Source organism: Scomber scombrus, chromosome 19, assembly GCF_963691925.1.
Source record: "Scomber scombrus chromosome 19, fScoSco1.1, whole genome shotgun sequence".
NCBI lineage: Eukaryota > Metazoa > Chordata > Actinopteri > Scombriformes > Scombridae > Scomber > Scomber scombrus.
In genome coordinates, this window is record NC_084988.1 from 10,234,778 (window position 1) to 10,255,488 (window position 20,711).

Below are 20,711 nucleotides of genomic sequence, written 5' to 3' on the forward strand. Positions count from 1 at the left end.
AAAGGGCATCAGAATCACTACAGCGCTAGCTCATAAGCTTTAAGTCATGAAATGTAGCGTTCAGGAGCCTGATAAAATGATCAGTCTGATTCATTTCCTCTGCAGCTTGATGAACTCATTTGTGGTAAAAGGTTTGTACTCAAATACAAGTTAACGTTTTTAAGGAATGTGTTTGATTGCAGAGTCACGTATAATTCAAAGCATTACAGAATTCCCTTCAGATTAGTAACTTCTCCCAGGGATGACTCAGAGCCTAACCATGACCTCGCCAGATTTAAAGGATAGGTTCAAAAATTTTTCAAGTCGGTCTTAAAACAACAGCCAGGTGCCCAAAAACGAACATTGACATGTTTTTTTTTTTTTTTTTTTTGCAATAATCATTCCTGCTGTTCATACTGACCATTACGTGATCCTTTCCTAGTGCAGTTACGGTGTAAGAGATGGGGGACACAATTCACAGCCTTCCTTCTGTGCAGTTTAATTGAAGATAATATGGTTTCAGCCATCAAATAAGTCAAATCAAGTAGATATATTCCAAAGTTACTGACATTTTAGTGACAAACTCCCTCTTTGTTAAAATCCTTCCACTGCAGCTGAACAGGAAAACGCTCTCCATCAGAACACAAAGGGGGGGATTTTATTCTAAAAGACAAACTGTGGAAGATATCCATTTCATGTGACTAACTCGGACAGCTGAAGCCTCGTATTGTCTTCAGATAAACTTATAAATGCATTCTTGCTCAAAACAAGGCATGTGGATTTTGTCCCCCATCACTTACATTGTGAACACATTTAAAGGGGATCTTCTAAAGGTCGGGATGGTTACAGCAACCAAAACCTGTTTCAATGTTCATATGGGCATCTGACTGTTGTATTAAGACACTTATATTGTGAACCTCTTCTTTTTTTTTTAAAGGAGGGCATCTAACGTTTTTAAGGTTGAAGGTTTAGTTTGTGAGTGAACGGGGCGGTTTGTGGTTCTCATAGCACTGAAAACTACATTTGATAAATTTAGCATCTCTTCCCATTATTAGCGTCCTTGATGCTGAATAATTTGCCAAATAGATCCAATGAAAAGCGCCCAAATTTAAATTAGATATTTTTAAGGATCCTTAAAACTGTAAAGATGTGAACTAAGCAGGACTTAACATTTAAAAATGTATTTGTCTCTCTGATGCCCACAATTAGTTAACCAGTGAGAATATTGACTTGCCAGATTTTATTGGACTGGTGCTAGCATGTCCAATAACAGGAAGCTTTATCTGGGAAAAAATCATTTTTTCATGGATGTGAGCACCACAAATGAAATTCAATCGCCTTCTATTCTATCAGATTGGAGGCTGAAATCTCACAGCACAAACTACCAAAACTATTTCTTGTCACTCATATGACATAAAACATTATGTATATATACACACGTGTGTATTCACAGCACCCTGATCTATCCAGCGTAACAACTTTGATCCAATAAACCAAAGAACTTCTGACGTGGCTCAACAGTCCCATTCCTCTGGCTGTGAGGAATCCCACAACTGTCAGTGGCAGGTCCAGACACGAACCCTGAGTCAGTGTGCTGTTTTCAACAAGAACATAGCTAACTACAAAAAAAAAACAATAAAACGTGTTTCTGTAGACATAAGCATTCACATAGACAACAGAATTTGGCTGGCTTATATTTATGGAGAAAACTGCACAAAAACAGCAGACAGGCTGAAGAAAAGGGATGATTACATTATGTGCAGTTTCACAATAGGTTACACATGTTATAATGAGGGAAGGAAGAGGTCCATGAAGGTATATTTAGTTCTTGTCAGACTTCATCCATCCACGCAGTGAAATGGTGGTTTCACACGCACATAAACTGAAGTGTTGATAAGGTGAATATGCGCCGAAAATGTCTCCATTTTCTTGGTCGTCCTGTCTTTGATTTGAAATGTAAAATGTGTCTATTAAAAAAAAGAAGGAGAAGAGGAAGAAGAAAATGTCCAGAAACAACGCTGCCAGCTCAAAAAGTTTCACTAACGTCACAGCAAAGTAGTGGTAATACATTCTATAAAAGATATACAATTTATTGAGCTACAGTAGTTACAAACAATAAAAATGGTAGCACTATACATAATAATGTATATAGTTAGAGCAATCCATAACTACGCATGCACATCTCTTAAAAACTGTAAAATATAGAGACAGCTGCAGAGAAAAAATGACAGTGTCAGGGGATAGGCAGATATAATGTAGTTCCAGTGTAGATAAAAAAAATAAGAGCAACAGTCTTAACTGACAAAAAAAAAAAAAAAGGCAACAAAATATTCAACCTCCAAGGTTTTGTTATTCAAGGACAAACAAATCTTTGGCTGGTTGGTTTTTTGAATTTTCAGATCTTCTTTAGCAGTCTTTGCTCACTTCTCGGTTAAGTCACAGCACGAATTCAACACAACAGAGACTCAAGAAAAAAAGATAACAAAATTCATATCATTGCACACTGTCAGACATAACGACACACTACACATCAGACATGTTTCGCATATTTTACACACACCCAATTTGAAAAACCACACAGTCGGCAGAGCATCTGTTCCAACGGGAGTTTTCATAGCTGTAAATTAGTCCAAGAGGAGCAGGTCTAGGCTGGATCTGGGTGTCCTGGTAGTGGTTACTGCATTGTGTTTTTTTTTCTTTTTCTGTACAAGTCACACATCCTTTGGTAACAAAGCTGTTTTAATGTAGTGTGCTGTAATGTGCTCATACAGGTCCAGAGTAGTTGTAGTGGTTTCCGTGCTGTGAGTCGGGGGGCTGTGGGCTGGGTTTGCGCTCCAGGTGTTCGCTCTCTGCCGTGTTTGGTTGCGTGCAGAGCGGAGTGCGCTGTTTGAAGAAGTCTGACACGTATCTGACCTGGAAGAACAGAAGAAGAGGGAGCGTCAAATTAGGAATATTCAAAGTGAAAATAATAACTATTGTGCTAAACCAATTAAATTTGATGTATCAGTTCAACTATGTGGTCATTGTTGAGGATTTGTAGTGTTATTGTATTCATTATAAGATGCTTTAATACAACAACAAACATTTTAAAAAGTGCCTTAAACCACACCGCAGAATGAAGTCACAGACACACAAATAACTAGCCTGTAAGAATTTGTATCCTAAGATCAAATGAAGTTCCTGAGGGAAACAAAACTCAATGGCAGCCCTCTGTATCCCACAATCCAATGCACACCAGGTCATTTTTCAGTGTTCAGGCATTCTTTCTCAAACCGTAGAGTCAGTAAACATCATGAAACTAATGAAATCAGGCATAAACTCTACTTTGTTCTTGTTTATAGCCTGGATATACAAGTGAATAACAAGGTAAATGATGGACATTAATGGATATATTTACCATAAACTTCAACACTGTTTGCAACTTGTCCATCATATCTTTAGTTGGTCATTTAATGTGTGTTGAAGTGCTCAGCCCTCGCTGACTTATAAGACAACAAAGCCTTTGTCCAACAAGAAGGACAAAGGCTAGGTCTAGACAAGAAGGAAAAAAACTCTACTTACTATTTTTGCATTTTACGTATTACACTAGTGTCACAATGTGTGCTGCTTTTTTTATTTTTGCTTCTCCGTTTTCCTGTATTGTGTTACTTGTTGACTGTGCTGCATGTGCCTTTACAAACTGTCCCTCTGGGACAAAGAAAGACTTTTGAATTGAATTACATGACATTGTAAAAAAAGATCTTTGTCATCTGTACAAAGCTCTACAAATAAAATCAGCCACACAAAATGTTCCCTTCCTGAAACACAGCTCAAGTTAAAAAAAATAAAAAATAATTATTCATCCAGAAAAACTCAAAACACTCACTCAACAGTATAGCCATTAAATCATCATATAATGTGTCTCACATAGTGGTGACTCTTGGTGATGTACTTGGATGTTCCCACGCTTATTAGCTACTTTGTCGGCTGTTCAAGGACAACTTCATACTGATTAATCTTTACTTTAATCTATTATCTATGTTACAAGTTAACAAAGATTGCCTAAATGCTCCATAAGTTTTTTTATCTTTGTTTGCTAGAGTGTCTCACTTGAAAAGGAGAAGGATCAGTGTGAGATTGGACTTCAGCTTGTCTGAGAAAAAAGGAGGTAGTGTGGGATGACTCCCACAAAGATCCTGCACATACAGTAGCAGTTTTAAAACAGATGCACCCGTATGCAATCTGATTGTACAACACTACCGTTACACTCACAGTGAGCACAGCGATGAGAGCTCCCTGCAGCAGTCCCACCAGTACGTCGCTCCAGTGGTGTTTGTAGTCAGACACGCGTGTGTATCCCACGTACAGAGAAAACGCCACCAGGAAGAACTGGATGGTGGGTCGAACCAGACGCGTCCACTTCCCCTGCATTCGGGCCTGGACATAAAGCTGTACACACACATTTAAAAAACCCATTTGTTTTAATTTAACTGGTTACCGAAACTTTACCTTTTTATTTGTAGATTGCATATAGTATATGGAGAAATCAGGGAAGGGGTCAGCCAAGAAACACTTTTATTCCTTTACATCAGTGCTGCATGGAGTGGTTAAAGTGACGAATGCTTTAGCCGCCCAAGGAGACTTTGAGTGTCTCACTTCTTAACACTGACAAATGATGAAGCGTTGCATCTGTCATCTTTCCGCCCATTGTGATGTGTGTAATCTAACAACAATGATGTTTGTTAAACTTCAGCTGTGCGTCTTTGTCGACCACCTTCTCCTGTTTTGAGTCACTTGTGTGTGTTATCGGTAAACAGACATTTCACAGACGCAAGAGAGTCTCACGCTACGGCAACACACTCACCGACAGGAAAAGCATGCAGTACATCCCGAAGGCCGAGTGGCCGGAGTAGAAGGACAACCTGAGGAGCAAAACAGCAGCAGAGCAAAATGACTCAGTTTCATTCACTTGTTTTGTTAAAGAATTTAAGACACAATGATGTGAGAAAGAGTAAGGAATCAGATAAACATATTTTAATGTTAGTGTGATGCATATTATACCTTTTTCTGACTCACATATTTATGATAAAACAAGACAATACTACACTATAAGTTAAATTAATTCCAGTTGCATATAAAATTCAGTGTTAGATAAGCATTCCAGTTGTTATTATTGCATGTTTATGTGTATAATTTGTATCAAAGACAGTGAGGGAAAGAGGTGGAGCCGCACCTGGATTCAGTCACATTGCGCGGAGCGCCAGTACAGTTGATCTGCAGCATGTATCCATTACAGACTTCTGGGTTGCACACGGATAAGAAGTTAGGACGGGGACGACCTATTGTGAACTTGGCCAGGTCGGTCAGTGACTGGCTGACGGCTGCTCCAAACAGGAAGGTGCCCACCACTTTGTAGAGAGCTGACAGGTACTGGTTGAACTGAGAGTTGGAGTGCAGACGTTTGGTGTACACAAGGTAGGCCTCTCCTGTAGTGATCTGTGGAGTGAACGGAAGAGAACATTTAAACATTTCTCATATTTATTTTTTCTATTTCTCTGTAACTACACTGGACTCACAATGACTATGGAGCAGGTGATGGTGACGGCAGCCATGGCTCCATGAGAAATGGTGTCTCTCCTGTAGGGATAGCTGATGCTCTTGTCATCGCAGTAGATTCCTCGCTGGTACGGGGTGAACATCAGCGTCAGGATAGCTGAAGGCAGAGCCGCTGGAGGGGGATAGAAGACTGTTATTTCAAGATAATAATAGGAAAAATGTTTTTTTTAAATCATACAAGTAGGTGCAGCAAGTGTAAAAGAAACTGAACATGTATTAAAATGCCCTGTCTTTCAGTGTTATTGAGCTCCAAGATTAATCACCTTTTCCAACAAATCTACTGAAATTTGTGACATTTTAGATATTCTGCTACCTAGAAGACAAAAGATCACAAACAATATCCTTCAGATAATTATGAGATAATGTTTTAAAAAGCACTATTTTTAAGCACTGTAAGATGTATATGGTGACGTTACTAGAAAGTAATTTTTTCTTTGATTTGTTCACATACAAAAAACATTTATTAGAGCCTATTTAAAGTAGAAGACCTTAGTGGAGCTACTATAACTGCTATAAGTGAATGCAGGCATTAAAACAGCCATACTGTAGTCTCTGCAGTATACAAACTGTACTGTGAGAGCTCGAGGTCCATCATGAGAGCAGCTTACACCCTTCAGCTTTGTGTTGACAAGTGAACCGCAACACAATGAAGCACAGCTCAGGAAACAGCTAAGAACACACTGCCGGACTAATCTTTTGGCTGTGCGCAGAACGTCCAACTGGAGTAAATGAATTTGTCATCAGCAGGAGTTCAGTGGCAACAGCGTCACCTCTGCAGGTCGCATTAACTCTCAACGGAGGAACCGCTTGTCGCCATGGATACACACTGGACAGAACAACCGTGACCTTTTGACATCGGGGCACCGTTTACACAGTCGAGGGCCTGGGATCTGAAGACTGGACACACACTCACATACCTAAAAGAGACATGTGCAACACTGAATGCAAACACGCACTCACCCCTAAAAACTGGTCTATAACCTACAGAAGTTTAAAAATACATGCATTCATCTTTGTGTGTTTGACGAGCCAAGAAATTTGGATTGACAGTTTCTCTAAGAGTGCAAACAAAAGAGTTCGAGTGACACAGAAGCAGCAGAAGGACATAAAACTGTCTCTTAAATCTGAGCAGGACAATAGTCCCATCTACAGGGTTGCATGATGTCAGGAACTTTATACACTGCAACCCATAAATAGTTTTCCTGTTTTCAAGAACTCCATGCTGGACTGCTGAAACTAATGAGAGTGAGTAATGGATGAGGTTTGTTTTCTTAAACCAGAGTTGTATATTTATTTGGTAATGCCATAAGAGTGACTCTCCACTAACAGATTGTTTCCTTCCTGCAGAGTGTGTGACTCTAACTCAGGACAAAAAGAACCCACATGAACGCACATGAATACAAAAAAAAAGGGGAAAAAATGTTCCAAACATGTAACTTTAGAGATGTAATACCAACTTTATGTTATGCACATATATGTGGACATCTACTGGTCAAGACTGAATTAAATCTGAGGTCATACACACTTTGGCAGCATGACAGGTGTGAACATTTGCAGCTACGGTTCCCTTCTGCTTCATGCTACATACAACAATACAGCACACTGTAAGCATAACAAACTGAATAAACTGAGCTGTTGAATGTAGCCTGTCTAATGAGAAAGTGTAAATAATATGGAAGTATGTAAGGATAAAGGAGATTATAGAATAGATTATGAAATAAAAATTGAACCTTAAACTTTTTACACTTCTCATTAAGTTTCATAAGGTTTTTTGGTGGAAAATGTATGTTTTAACACTTCACTGAAGGCATCTTATATTTTGTGTAATATTGAAACCCACACATCACTCCAAAACTCAGCCTTTTAGCTCTGTGAGTTTATACAAGGTCTGCTGACACAACATGAGTTTGTAAAGGTGTACTGTGGGTCCAGCAGATTCAAAAAGTTCAAGAGCAGCAAAGCAAAACATGTAACATATTTCAACCCAGTGTTAAAGGGCAGAATCCTCCACACTATACAGTGCCAGAAGTAATTAGGCCTAGTCGTAGACCAGAGAAAAAATTGGAAAATATCCTTAAAGAGGACGTAACATGCACCGTTACAGGTCTATATTTATATCCTGGGACTCTACTGGAATATCTGTGCTTGATTAACAATAAAAAAAAACTGATTATTTATCTTATACTGGCCCTTTCTGCTGACCCTCAGTTCAGTTTCTCTCTGAAACAGGCCGTTTTAGCTCCTGTTTCTTTACAGCCCACTTCTCGCTACTTTGCCAACTCCAGAGGTTATGATCTGATTTTGCTTCTTGTTCTCACTCTTTACTCAAAATATACATTCAAATACCTCAAGTTTTAGAACTTTGACTATTTTTAATTTAGACCTCTGACATTATGTATTATCTGTCAAAAGCATGTTATGTTCCCTTTAAGGAGTCTAAAAGGTGCAGGGCGTCAAAAGGGGAAACAAAGATTGTATATCTTTGTTTACAATTTCAAGAAGCGAAACATCTAACATTTCAACCAATCTAACCCTCAGGCTGTGTTAAAAGGTCAGCATCCTCTACATTTTAAGGGTCAAGAAGTGATTAAGCCTAGTCATGGACCTGAAACAAAACAATATGACATAAGTCAAAAAATATTCTTAAAAAGATACCCTGTGGAATTTATGACCACCACTGGCACTATGGAGTCATACTTTGATGGGTGGGCCCCCCATTTTCTTGGTATCTCAAGCATCTGTGTGAGTACAGCATGATGTACTGTACATTCCTGCTTCCAGTTTCATGTTATTCCACGGATCAACTGGTTGGTGGCGATAATGTGCCGAGCATCACTGCAACAAGTTAGGAAAGGCGAGGAAGAGTAAGAGCGCTAGCTAGCAAATATATTTTGTTGTTTACAAAAACCTTCTAGGGTACCTTTAATCTCCAAGATCGGAAAGCCAGCTCAATATAATGCGAACTAGACCATGCTGGAGCCTACTGAAGGAAAAAGTCAACAGATAGAACAGACTTTACATGCAAATGTACACCAACAGTTGATCTTATCTATGAAGCATGAACTGTACAAGGAAATACATCTGAAAATATTAATGATTGAGAATAACAGATAGTCACTTTGAGGTCATAGTTAATGGTGTATATTTTACAGTTGTGTTTTGTTTCTTTCCATTGGCTGTCTCTTTAAACACCCACTAGTTTATGTCACTATATAACATGAGAAGCATGTAGTACTTTGCCTCTTTTAACACTGAGGAAGACAAGCTGCAACACTTAATGTGATATTTGTCCCCTTGTTCTGCACAAGTGCCACTAATGATCTTTAATGCCAAGCGGTTTCCTCATTAAAGATAATTTATTCTCACGAAAAGGAAGCCTCCCTTTTTTACTCTTCACATCTCAGAGCTCATTATTTCAGCAGGTCGAGCATGCTCTCAGCTCTTCTTTGAACTGAGGACCAACCATTGTTTACTCTGTAGGGTGCAAGGATAACATTTAGATAAGGGACTGCTTGTTTGACAGAAGTCTCTGGTGGCTACGCACTGCCAGGGTGGAGATGTGAGTGGACAGAGTTGGGCAACGGCCCTCCAAACACACACGCATACATACACACAATAACCACTGCTAAGCTTATTTAACAACAGAATCAGTGAGGAAGTCGATTCCCCTTCGTATCAAACATGCTCCAGCAGTCTCTGGGAGGCAAGCCCATGGAGAGCTCCTATTATCTGAGTGGGACAGGCTGTTTTTTATCTGCTCTATTATTCCAGAAGGTCTGGTATGTTTTTATGGGCTCGTGCTGGTAGGGTGGTCTCCACTACCAGAGATCTGGTCGAGGTAAGTGGAGAAGGAGAGGAGTCCGTAACTCTCCCTGAATTTACCCCAAAACTTACAGACCTTATTCAAACTCTTTGTTCAGATCATTCATGTGGCAGAACTAGCAGGCCAATGTAATTTAACTGATTCTCATGAAGCAAGTTTTCCTTCTTTACTTTTATAGCTATTCTGTGAGAATTGCCCTTCTTTCTTTCTTTCTCACTTTCTCCTCCTTTTATTAAAGTGTTATCGATATCAAGCTGTTTCTTTCGACATATTGACTTTTTAATTGAGTTGTCAGCAAGCAGAGCAGTTCAATCCAACAAATACCAGATAGAACTACAGTCTTTCAAACAACCCAAATCTCACCAAACCCCCAAGTCGATTACGGTTGCCAAAATAAGATTGTAAATATGTAGATATATACAGTAGATCGATAGCTAGCTTAGCAACAGAGACTGGAAACAAATGTGTTAAAATAAACTTAAAATTAAAACTAACAATCTGTGGTTGTACGGGAATGAAGGTGCTGTGAAATGGGGCGATTTCATTGTGTGGTTGCAGGCAACCAGTGGCCAGATAGCTAACCTGTTTTTCGTGGGGTCTCTACTTTCTCTGTATGGAGGAAACATAGAAGATGTGATACTAGCTAATAGCCTCCTGTCTCAGCTCCAGAATGATAACCCTAACCCTTTCTATCCAACTCTTAAAGAAAGTGAATAAGCGTACAGAATTTCCAAAAATGCTGAACTGTTACCTATTCCCAAACATGAGATTTTTCTAATAGGTTGAAGTTCAGAGTAGTTTCGACTTCATCTTTGAGAGAATATTTTCAGCCTGCACAATAGTTAGTTTATGTCCTTTTGTTCTTGTCTTCCTCCCTGCAGTCCTCAGATCCTTCCTTTGCTTCTTTACCTAATCTGGAATTCCCCAAAATTGGTGGGCTTTACCTGAAAGCAAAACTAAAATCTGCTGTACATATTTTACTCCTAATACCTGTTGCAGGATGTTTGTGTGCAGTAAATAAAATAAGTGACCTTTATTGCATCCAACTCTGACAGTTCACATGAAGCTGTTGAGTTTTTGTTTGATTTTCACTTTCTCCATGAACTTTTACATCTGCAAACAATGAAGAAATTAGTTCCAATATCTCGTCTAAAAACAGACATGCAACACACACAAAAGTTTCTGCTGACTTTTTGTCTTTAGTAACAAAACGTCCACAGGAGAGATAAAGACAAAAAGAAGGAAGAAGGGAAAGTATTGTTTTACGCTCTCACAATCTCTCCTGGCAAGAACGCACCCCTGATTCCACTTTGAGAAAATAAACATGATGGAATTTGGGATCAGACACAAGTACAACTTCCCCTTGACCTCTGACCCAGCGGGAAGTGGGAAGTGTTCCTGTTATTCAGTTATTCAGTTCTCAAGATGAGTGTGTGCCCACGGTGGGCCACAGTGGGCCTAAGCCACTCATCTTGAGAATGGAATAACTGAGACCTTTACAATGAACAGAACCAGAAACAGGTAAAGGTGTTTTATGCAAACATTTGTTAGAGGTGTGAGTGCTGTGCTGGGCGACCTCGCGGTTTATTAGCTCACAGGGATTCGCAACCGGCCTTTCACGTCACACCGGGGTGTTTCAGCAGGAACTCAGCGCTTAGAAAACCAATATTTAAGTTGTTTTAAAAAGATCTTTCTATTGTGTATTTTGCTCTGCCTTTCTCAGGAATCATCTCACATACACTGTGGCTTTTGTTTATAATTTTTTTTTTTTACCATCATTTTTTAATTTTTTTTGGAGAGGGTTTATCATCTATTGGGTCCAGGCAAACTGCTGGTGGAAAAAAGTGCTTCCTGTTAGGCAGGGGGATTTTTCCTGGGAAAGTCCAAAATGACAGTGGGTGATAAAAAAAAGTTTTTCTTGGTATATCCGCTGCATTTAATTAGAAAAGCACTTGTATGTATATGATTTTTTTATTTAACACTGAATTTGTCAAATGTATTTCTATTGAAGCTCTGTTAGTGTTGAAGATCATTATGAACCCACAAAAACACACACAGAGAGAAAGGTACAAAGAAAGAGAAAGATAGTAAGAAAGGATGATAGATAAAAGAATAGAAAAGAAAGAAAGAAAGCTGGAAAATATGTAATACTGGAAAGATAGAAAGAGAGCAAAAGAAGGGTAGAAAGAAAGAAAGAAAAAGGATAGAAAGAAAGAAAAAGGACAGAAAGAAAGAAAAAGAATAGAAAGGATAGAAATAAAGAAAAAGGATAGAAAGAAGAAAGCAAGAAAGAAGGATAGAAAGAAAGAAAAAGAAGGGTAAAAAGAAAGAAGGATAGAAAGAAAGAAAAAGAAGGGTAAAAAGAAAGAAAGAAAGAAAGAAAGAAAGAAAGAAAGAAAGGGAAGCCACAGTCCTGCCTAGCTCAGTTGAGGTATTGATAAGGATATGATGATCAATAATTAGTTTGGTTTTCAGACGAATAATGACCTGATTCCTCCTTCAGAGTAAATCCAATTATTTGGAAGCTGAAGTCACCTGGTGAATCATTCTGCTGAAGTATTGGATCTGGATTTTTGTCGTGGTAAAACTTTTTAATGAGACTTTATTTCACTTCACGTTCCTTTTTTCGGAGGAACTGGAAACATCAGCTTCTGGTCACAAACTGACCAGCTTCTTTCACTTCATGCAGACGCTCTCTCAGATTTTTCAGTCAGTTTGAGAGGAAATAAAGTCGCATACAAAAAGAACCTGACACTGAATTTTTTTAAAGTCTGTCTTAACACAGCGGTCAGGAGCCCAAATAAAAACTGAAATAGTTTTTTTCTTGCTTTAATCATTCCTCCTGTTCATACTGACCATTAGAAGATTCCGTCATGATCGTCTGATATTGTTAGTGATGGGAAACAAAGTCCACAAGCCTCCTTCTGTGCAAAAATGTTTTTATAAGTGTATCAGAAGCTAATATGAAGCTTCAACCCCTTCAATGAGTCAAATCAAGTAGATATCTGTCAACATTACAGTCTTTTTTAGAGCCACAGTCCTTCTTTTTGTTACGATACCTCCACCTCAGCTCAACAGAAACACTGTCTGAAGAAACACAATGAGGGAATTTAGTGCTAAACAGACTGTAAATGTGACAGATATCCATTTGATATGACTAACTCAGGCCGCTGAAGCCTCACAAAAACTATTTAAACACCTGAAAGTTTACATGTGGAGGAGTGGTGGCATTTTATGAATTTAATGCTTCTATTCACATGATGAGTATCAAATGAAGTACTCAATTGGCATTGGTATCAAGGTTACTTGGATTGGTACTGGTATCGATACCCAGCCCTACCTTTAACCTAAGTCAAAGAAAGCAGAAATAATTCTCCTCTCTCACATTAAACTACACAGAACTGAGAAGCCTCCTGAAACCACCAAAGAGCGTTTATTAAACCACACACACTTTTTCTTCAACATCTCAGTTTCATTTTCACGCAGGCATGACAGAGCGCAAAAGTCAATAGTTCCCACTTTACTCTGACACATATTTGGCAGAAGCAGATGCTGTGTGTTTCACGTGTGTATGTGTGTGTGTGTGTGTGTGTGTGTGTGTGTGTGTTTGTGTGTTACAATAAAACAGACGAAGGAGCATCTCAAACATGTCACCAATTGTTAAAACAGTGAATAAATAACATTCTGCTGCAGAGATAAACAACAACAGCTGTTTCCAGTCACTCTCTGTGTCGCCTCTGCAGCACCACAACTGTGCTGCAAAACCCTTCGAACATTTCAGTAAAATCATAAACTTATGGTTTGCTGATTAATCACCTAAAATAATTAATTTAATGTTTAGTCTTCTATTGTAGTAAACTGAATATTTTAAGATATTGTGCATTTCAAGACGTCACTGTGGGCTCCGAGAACTTGTGATAAGCATTGTTTTGGTATTCACTAGCATCTTTAGACCAAATGATTATTTGATTAATCAAGAAAATACTAACTGATAAAAGACACTCAATAGTTACAGCCAGATATCCAACAATATTCTCTAAAACATGCAACAAAATTTTACAAATACAACACTTTTTAGCTTTCCATTTGGGAAAATTGTTTTTTTAGTGTTCAGCTCATGCCCATCAGTAGGTTTATATACAAATTCAGACTAATAATACAACTGAATTTGAAGCAACTCTCATCCTTTCCTTTCATAAACCATTTTCTTCCTCATTTGTTTAAATTAGAAGTCATTTTTAAAACTCTCTCACCTTTATCTGTTTTTACATAGAAGTAGGCTACATCAAATTAAACAATGCTTTCTTTGTAACGTCCTTCTCTGGTCATAACAATTTTTTTACAAAAAGGGAGGTAAACATTATATTAGGTGACAAAAACTTAAGTTATTAATGCTAAAATTATTTCATAATGTTAAAAGGCCTGAAGGTTAAAAGTGGGTCCAAGTTTTGCATTACAGATTTCCTTATTGATTAAATACTGCTGCGATACTGTAGCCTATTCTCTACAGTATATAAGTGGTTGGAAGTGAGTCATTCATGTTCAGTAAACAGTTACTGAACTGAATTTTTATAATGACTGGTATTCGCTTTTAGGTTTTAGGGGTTGCTGAACAGCATGAGTTTGGCTCTTGACAGCTAACTTAGGACAAAATGATGATTTGTGGTTACAAACCAGATAATGAAGTGACTTCTGACACAATAAATCAAATTTATCTGAATCTTCTGCTTCATGTTTGACTATACACAAACCAAAGTAACCGCAACCACAAAAAAGGAGTGACCAGAGTCATAAAAGGTCATTAAACAGTGACGTTGGAACTATGATCCCAGGAACCTCTGCAGCAGCTGGACTCGCTCTTGTTGACAGGTGTCCAGAAAGACTGCAGCTCCTCATCGTCTCATAAAGTACAAACACCATTTAAAACTGGAACAAACAGCATTAAGACGGCGTTAAAGCAGAGAGCAATAAGTGCGGACAGCTTCTTCTCCAGACAGGATTTGCTCAGCTTTACATGGCAAACAACTGGAGACAGTGAAGGTTTCTTAACAAGAGGGTGGAGGCCAAACAGGATAAACATGTCAAGAGCAGAGTCACATAAATAAATAAATAAATTAATGAAAGACGGGGGGGGGGGGGGGGGGGGATATAAATAATATAAAAGAGATATAAATAATAAAACAGTCACATAAAACAGAGCAATCTGTTCCCATAAAAGTACATTTTTTACATTCCTGATAATTAAAATAAAATGTAACTTTTCTTACTGAGATTTGAACTCAGCACATAGTATCAAAGTGTAACACTGCTGTACTGAGGAGATATCTATCTGTGGCAGTGTCAGTGTGGGTGTGTGTGTGTGTGTGTGTGTGCGTGCGTGAGTGTGTGTGTGTGTGTGTGTGTTTGACTGTAACATCTACTAATCTGCTAACTGCAGTGGTAACAAATAATGGCAGGATGGACGTTTGACTGCAGAGGGGAAGAGGGAGAAATAAAACACTGAGCAGATTCAGAGATCAGTTATAATCTGGACATTCAGCACATTCCAGCCATATCACACACATACAAACACACACACACATGTGCACACACACACACACACACTTTTCTAAATGGGAGGGGGGGATCAAACCTGATGATAGTTTACCCTCCACACAGATACACAGCAGCACTCACAGGAGACAATGAAGAACAAAGAGGGTGGAAAAATGAAGATACAATGACACCCTATGATAAACTAAAGCTGGGTAATACATCAATATAATACTGATATCATTTCAGTATCATTTGGGATTTTGGTAATACAGATATATGTTAAAGGAACCCTTTTAAAAAAAAGGGTTACTCAAGCACCAAGTTTTGAAAGACTTCCAATGTTTTGCTAGAAATTAATGACAGAAAGCCTGCGTTAATAATGTGGCCGAATTGCTTGAAAGATGTGGACATTTACCAGGTGAGGAGGGTCTATTGAAAGACACTATCACTTGCATTATGTAGGATCCAGAGTTGTGGGGGTGTAATACACAGCTCAAGACTAAAAGGCTTGTTGGAGTGCAGCTTTAAGGCTGTGTTACAGTTCAGTGAATTTTCTCAGCGTATTTGAGGGTTTTATCTCAATACGAGGGACAGTGAATCATTCTACTTGTTTGGTCTTGTCAACATGTGTTATGAAAGTTTTACCTAAACCAGCAATCATGAGGTAAACCTAGCAGATCATGAGACTATTGTCTGGGTAAAAAACAAGAAAACAAATTTTCTTTCTGATGGAGAAATTGTGTTTTTACGACTGTTCTAAAATCTTTGCTTCTTTCTTTCATTCTAAAGACCTTTTACTTACTTTTCTTCACAAAACTGGTTATACAAATCAATGGATGAAACTAAGATGAATAAATACACAAAAAGTTAAGGTGAAACAAATATACACACACAAAAATCTAAACTAATTCACTACATTTCTCTAACACCTCTGATGAGTTGTCTATTTTTAAACCATGCAGTCACAACTGTGGCATTTAGCTTTGTGAAGTTTGGCTGTACAGTGCTCCTACATTAAAATAAAAGATGATAATCAAGCTCTAATGAATTTCTTTTGATATCAACTGATTTGATAAGATAAGCAACAGTCAAAATATTTGTTTTTGTAAGTTTGTCAGTCTCATACTTGTCTTGTTACTGAGTAGTAGTAAAACTGAAACTTTCATCTGTCTTGTGAAATAGTTTGACCTCCTGAAATATTGTAAAAAAATACTGAAATAAAAATGAAACTTTGACTGTAGCATTCACAACTTTCAGGCATGCAGCCTATGAAATGGGGTCACAAAGAGATATTATTTTGTATTAAAAGATCACAGCAAAACAGGTTGGGAACCACTGACCTATTGCACCTATTGTAATCCCACATATAGTTATATTATAAGGGTTGTTTAAAATATGGTAATATTTGAGTTTGTCAGTGCTAATCTTACAATTTTACAATTCTTCATCAGAAACAGGCAGATATCATGTTTAATTTCATGATACTGTCAAGATTTATCGTCATCGCCCACCTCCAAGTTATAAAAATGAATCAGACCATCAATAGTTTCACTTTTTAAAAGGCGTGTCATAAACTCACACACAGCATTAGTCACATCCTAACCACTGATACAGAGAACTTTGTGGTTGACGTATTATTACTCATCACTTAAACGATATCACATCTTTGATTTCACAACACAAAACTTTAACAGAGGGAAAAATTCACAAGACGACTTTAACTCTTCCAGCCTACCAGGAAACAACTTGACAGATTATTTTTCTATTGAAAAAAAGATAATCAAAAACAAATCCTTAAACCACAATGGATTTTTATCACATACAACAGGGCGTTAACAGTGTGCACCTCATCAGGTGTGCACACTCAAGAATACATCTACAGTGAAGAGGGGGCTGAACAGCAGACCAGTTATTATCATTCCTATCTGTCAGTCAACAGATGAGTCCACAGCTGGATACACACACACACACACATACACAAGTCCACAGCTGGACACACACACAACTCCACAACTGGACACACACACACACACGTCCACAACTGGATACATACACACACACACACACACATCCACAACTGGATACATACACACACACACGTCCACAACTACACACACACACACACACACACACACACACACACACACACACACACACACACACACACACACACACACACACACACACACACACACACACACACACACACACACACACACACACACACACACACACACACACACACTAACCTTCAGTACTTTGTGTTAACCTCACAGGTATTCAATGCATACAAGTTCTAGTTTTAACCTCCTTTTCACCCTAAAAAAAATTCACCTCAGTATAACCACAAGGCTTGGTTTAAAAAAAAAAAAAAAACACTTCACACCTTCCCACTTCTTTCAGCACCTCAACTAACTACAGCTTCTGTCTGTGTCATGGTGTCAGAAATATGAGCAGATGCTACACAAACAGCTGGACGATGTCAAATCTGTTCAACTAATGGCTTTGCCTTGTCACCGGAGTCCAGGGCAAGTAGCAACAAGCTGTTTTGTTCACTTTACAATATTCACTCACTCACTCACACAGGGTCTGAAGTTTCCAAAACAGGATTTAAACTGTCACAAACAGAAAGATTCATTAACAATGATCTTTGCTCTTCCTCCTAACCCTGACTTTAAATAAAGAAAAAGGCCACAGGGTACAGGAAGATAAATATTCAAAAAAGTATGAATGTGTCAGGAAATTATTCATCATGAGGGAAAAAGAGAGAAAGAGAGGGGGTATTGGTGCACACATCACACATCCAAACTGCACTTAGTCTTGCACGCAAATCTATGAGCTGTGAGCATGCAACCTATTCAAATTGTGAGCGCATCTTCGCTGAACAGCAAATCAGCACTCTTGTCAAGCTGAAGTGAGATAAGATAGCCTGTGTGTCCTATCTTAACCCAAGTGACTCCAGTGAGGAAATCACTGCAGTGACAGCCAGAGACAACAAAAAGTCACAGCAGCATTCTTACTAAGTGTTGGGAAATACTCTGGCCTGTTTGAACAAGATAGAGACTTATGATGACTTGCAATGTTAAATTTCACTTCTAAGTGTTGAATTACTGCCAAGTTATATGTGCATGTTTTTGGACAATGAACACGGAGCAAGTTCAAGTGTATTGAGTCAAACAGGAGCTCTTAACTTCTTCCAGTCTTGCAGAAAGAACCATGAAGCAACAAATGATATATCTAGAAATCATTTGTGTTGCATGTGTTGGGCAATCCCATGCGTCACCTCGCCTACTTCAATAAACAACTTTCCCATTTCTTATTCAGCCACTTCACTTCACGAGTTAACGCACAGCAAATGAGCTGTACTGCCTGACACTGATCATGTTTTCAGCCATGTTGTCAAGAGGAGGAGAAAAAAGGATCGTAGTCACTTACCAACAAAGACACACAGAATATCCACCACGATCAGAATCAGCTTCTTTCCTTGCTCTGGCATGTTTTCCTCCGTTGCTGCCTCACTTTTAGAAAATAAATTGCGTTTAAATAAAAGTCTATCGTAGGACGGAGCTGTGATCTTGGACACGTTTGGAGTAACAATAGAGAAAACACTATCAGGACGAGTCCCAGTTCAACCTGCTCGTTCTTCCGGCTCCGCTCCTGTGTATACCTGTTTGTGTGTCTGTGTGTCTGTCTCTCTGTTCTCTGCTGTTTCAGGTGAGCTGCAGGGAACGCGTTGCGCTGCGTCTCGTCCTGCCCCTTTTACGCACGGTGTTGGGGGCGCGTCTTTCCAAAAGTGGGCTAACAGAGGACTTGGCTTCCCGAAATCCGCCCTTTGATGGAACCCCCCCCCCCCCCCCCCCCCCCCCCCCCCCCCTCAACTTTTATGTAATCAAATATGAAATTAAACATTCCCAGCTATACTACGTGGTTTGCTTTTTGGGTAAAAACACCACGTATTGTCCGAGTTTTAAGAAGGGGACTCTCTAAATGTGAAACTACACTAAATTTAAAAAAAAAAATGATGCAAATCCTCTTTATTTTGGATTAAAGTTCTTCCAGAATTATAACTTATTTATATGACTGCCTTTTCAGTCATTTGTTTGTATGTCTACATCATAGCAACTATTTTTTTAAACTAGGAAACGTTTGGAGTATACAACAAAAAACACTGATCAAAGTATAATCAAAATTATGAGATATTTAGTCAATTTTTATTTCATTTGACATAATTTAGATTTGAAGCAAAAGTTGTTTTACCATATCATAATTTTGATATAGAACTTCAAATGTCTAGTATAGCAGTACATTGTGATTTAGACTAGTATGTGGATGTATATGTAACACGAGTAGTTTTGTTTTAATGACATGTTTAATTTGTGTCAGATGTTTTTTCACAAAAAAAAGGTCAGTTACCTAGTTATAAATTCTTAAAATTACACCTACATCTCTCCTCCCTCATTAAAAATCCAGAGTCTATGAATGTACACATATTTTTCATTTCAGAAGCTTGTAGTTTCCACATCACACTTGTTTAAGTTTCACACTGGACCACAGCTTCAAAAACTAGTGTGACGTCACATATCGATAGTACGTGTCTCAAAATTCAGATTTTTTGAGCACAGAGAAACTTCAGCAGAAATATGTGAAAATGGTCTTCGAACATAGTCTGCACATACATCAATCTGCACAGTGGAGCTCAAACATCCAACTCTAGGAACAAGATGGAAAACACATTTTTGAATCAGTGAAGTGTGACTTTAACTATATGTGTTCTTCTTTTCTTGATGAAAATGGAAATGTCCATAGCTAAACATGCATATTTTGCATCAGTTGGGGGTTTTTTTGTCTTCAGAATCTAAAATCAACACAGTGTGAGTAGCCTTTAAATACATTTTGTTCTGAGTGGGAATCAAATGCTTTAACCTGGAAATGTTAGTTAATAGCATAGATATTTGTTATTGAGATAGGTTGTGCCATGCCTTTACCAAAAATGTTTGATTTCATATTGAATCATTCTGATTCACCTTGTTATTTTTAAAAATTTTTTTTTTTACATTTTTTCCTAAAATGTCATCTTATATTTACTATTTAAGTTTACCTGAAGCTAATATGAAGCTTCAGCCATACAAATGAAGTAGATATTTTTCAATGTTACAGTCTTTTTATTGCCAAAGTTCCTCTTTTTGTTACTATACTACTACTATACTACCACCGCACAAATAGGGAAACACTCAAACACTGTTTGAGGAAACAGACATAATTTGATGCTAAACAGACTGTAAATGTGGCAGATATCCACTTGATATGACTAACTCAGACTGCTGAAGCTTCATATAAACTTCAGATTCTTATTAGGACATTTCTCAATAGACAGTATGAACAGGAGGAATGATAAAACCCCTTTCATTGTTCAATTGACTGTTGTTTTAAGATAGAATTGAACACACTTTTAATGTTATTGGTAACACCTCTTCTTTTTTGTGCAAAATGCTGGCTGTGAAAAGGACCTGTTAGATAGAAGTCAAAGATTTACAGACACACTGAATAAACTGATCAGTCTAAAAGATCAGAGTAATCATCTCAGGTGAAAACACTTATATTACACAAATGATATAAAAGAAATAAGTTGTGCAAATATTAAATCATCACACAGCATTAATGTTTAATGTTAAAATGGTGGCTCATGCATTGACTGCATATTTTAACACATAAACATACAAATAAAGTTAAGAACTTCAGCTCCGAGGTAAATACAGCTACAAACACTGCTGCAACGGTG

At 38.1% G+C, this 20,711-nt stretch overlaps 1 protein-coding gene across 1 annotated transcript; it reads right to left on the reverse strand.

The window, feature by feature from the left end:
* Positions 1-1,666: 1,666 nt before the first annotated feature.
* On the reverse strand, positions 1,667-18,640 carry LOC134001129 (phospholipid phosphatase 2-like). The gene is made up of 6 exons (XM_062440692.1): positions 18,368-18,640; positions 5,535-5,686; positions 5,192-5,454; positions 4,823-4,880; positions 4,231-4,407; positions 1,667-2,892 (listed from the first exon to the last, which is right to left on the reverse strand). The coding sequence occupies exons 1-6, from the start codon at positions 18,426-18,428 to the stop codon at positions 2,743-2,745; spliced, it is 861 nt and encodes a 286-aa protein (XP_062296676.1). The 5' UTR covers positions 18,429-18,640; the 3' UTR covers positions 1,667-2,742.
* Positions 18,641-20,711: the final 2,071 nt, after the last annotated feature.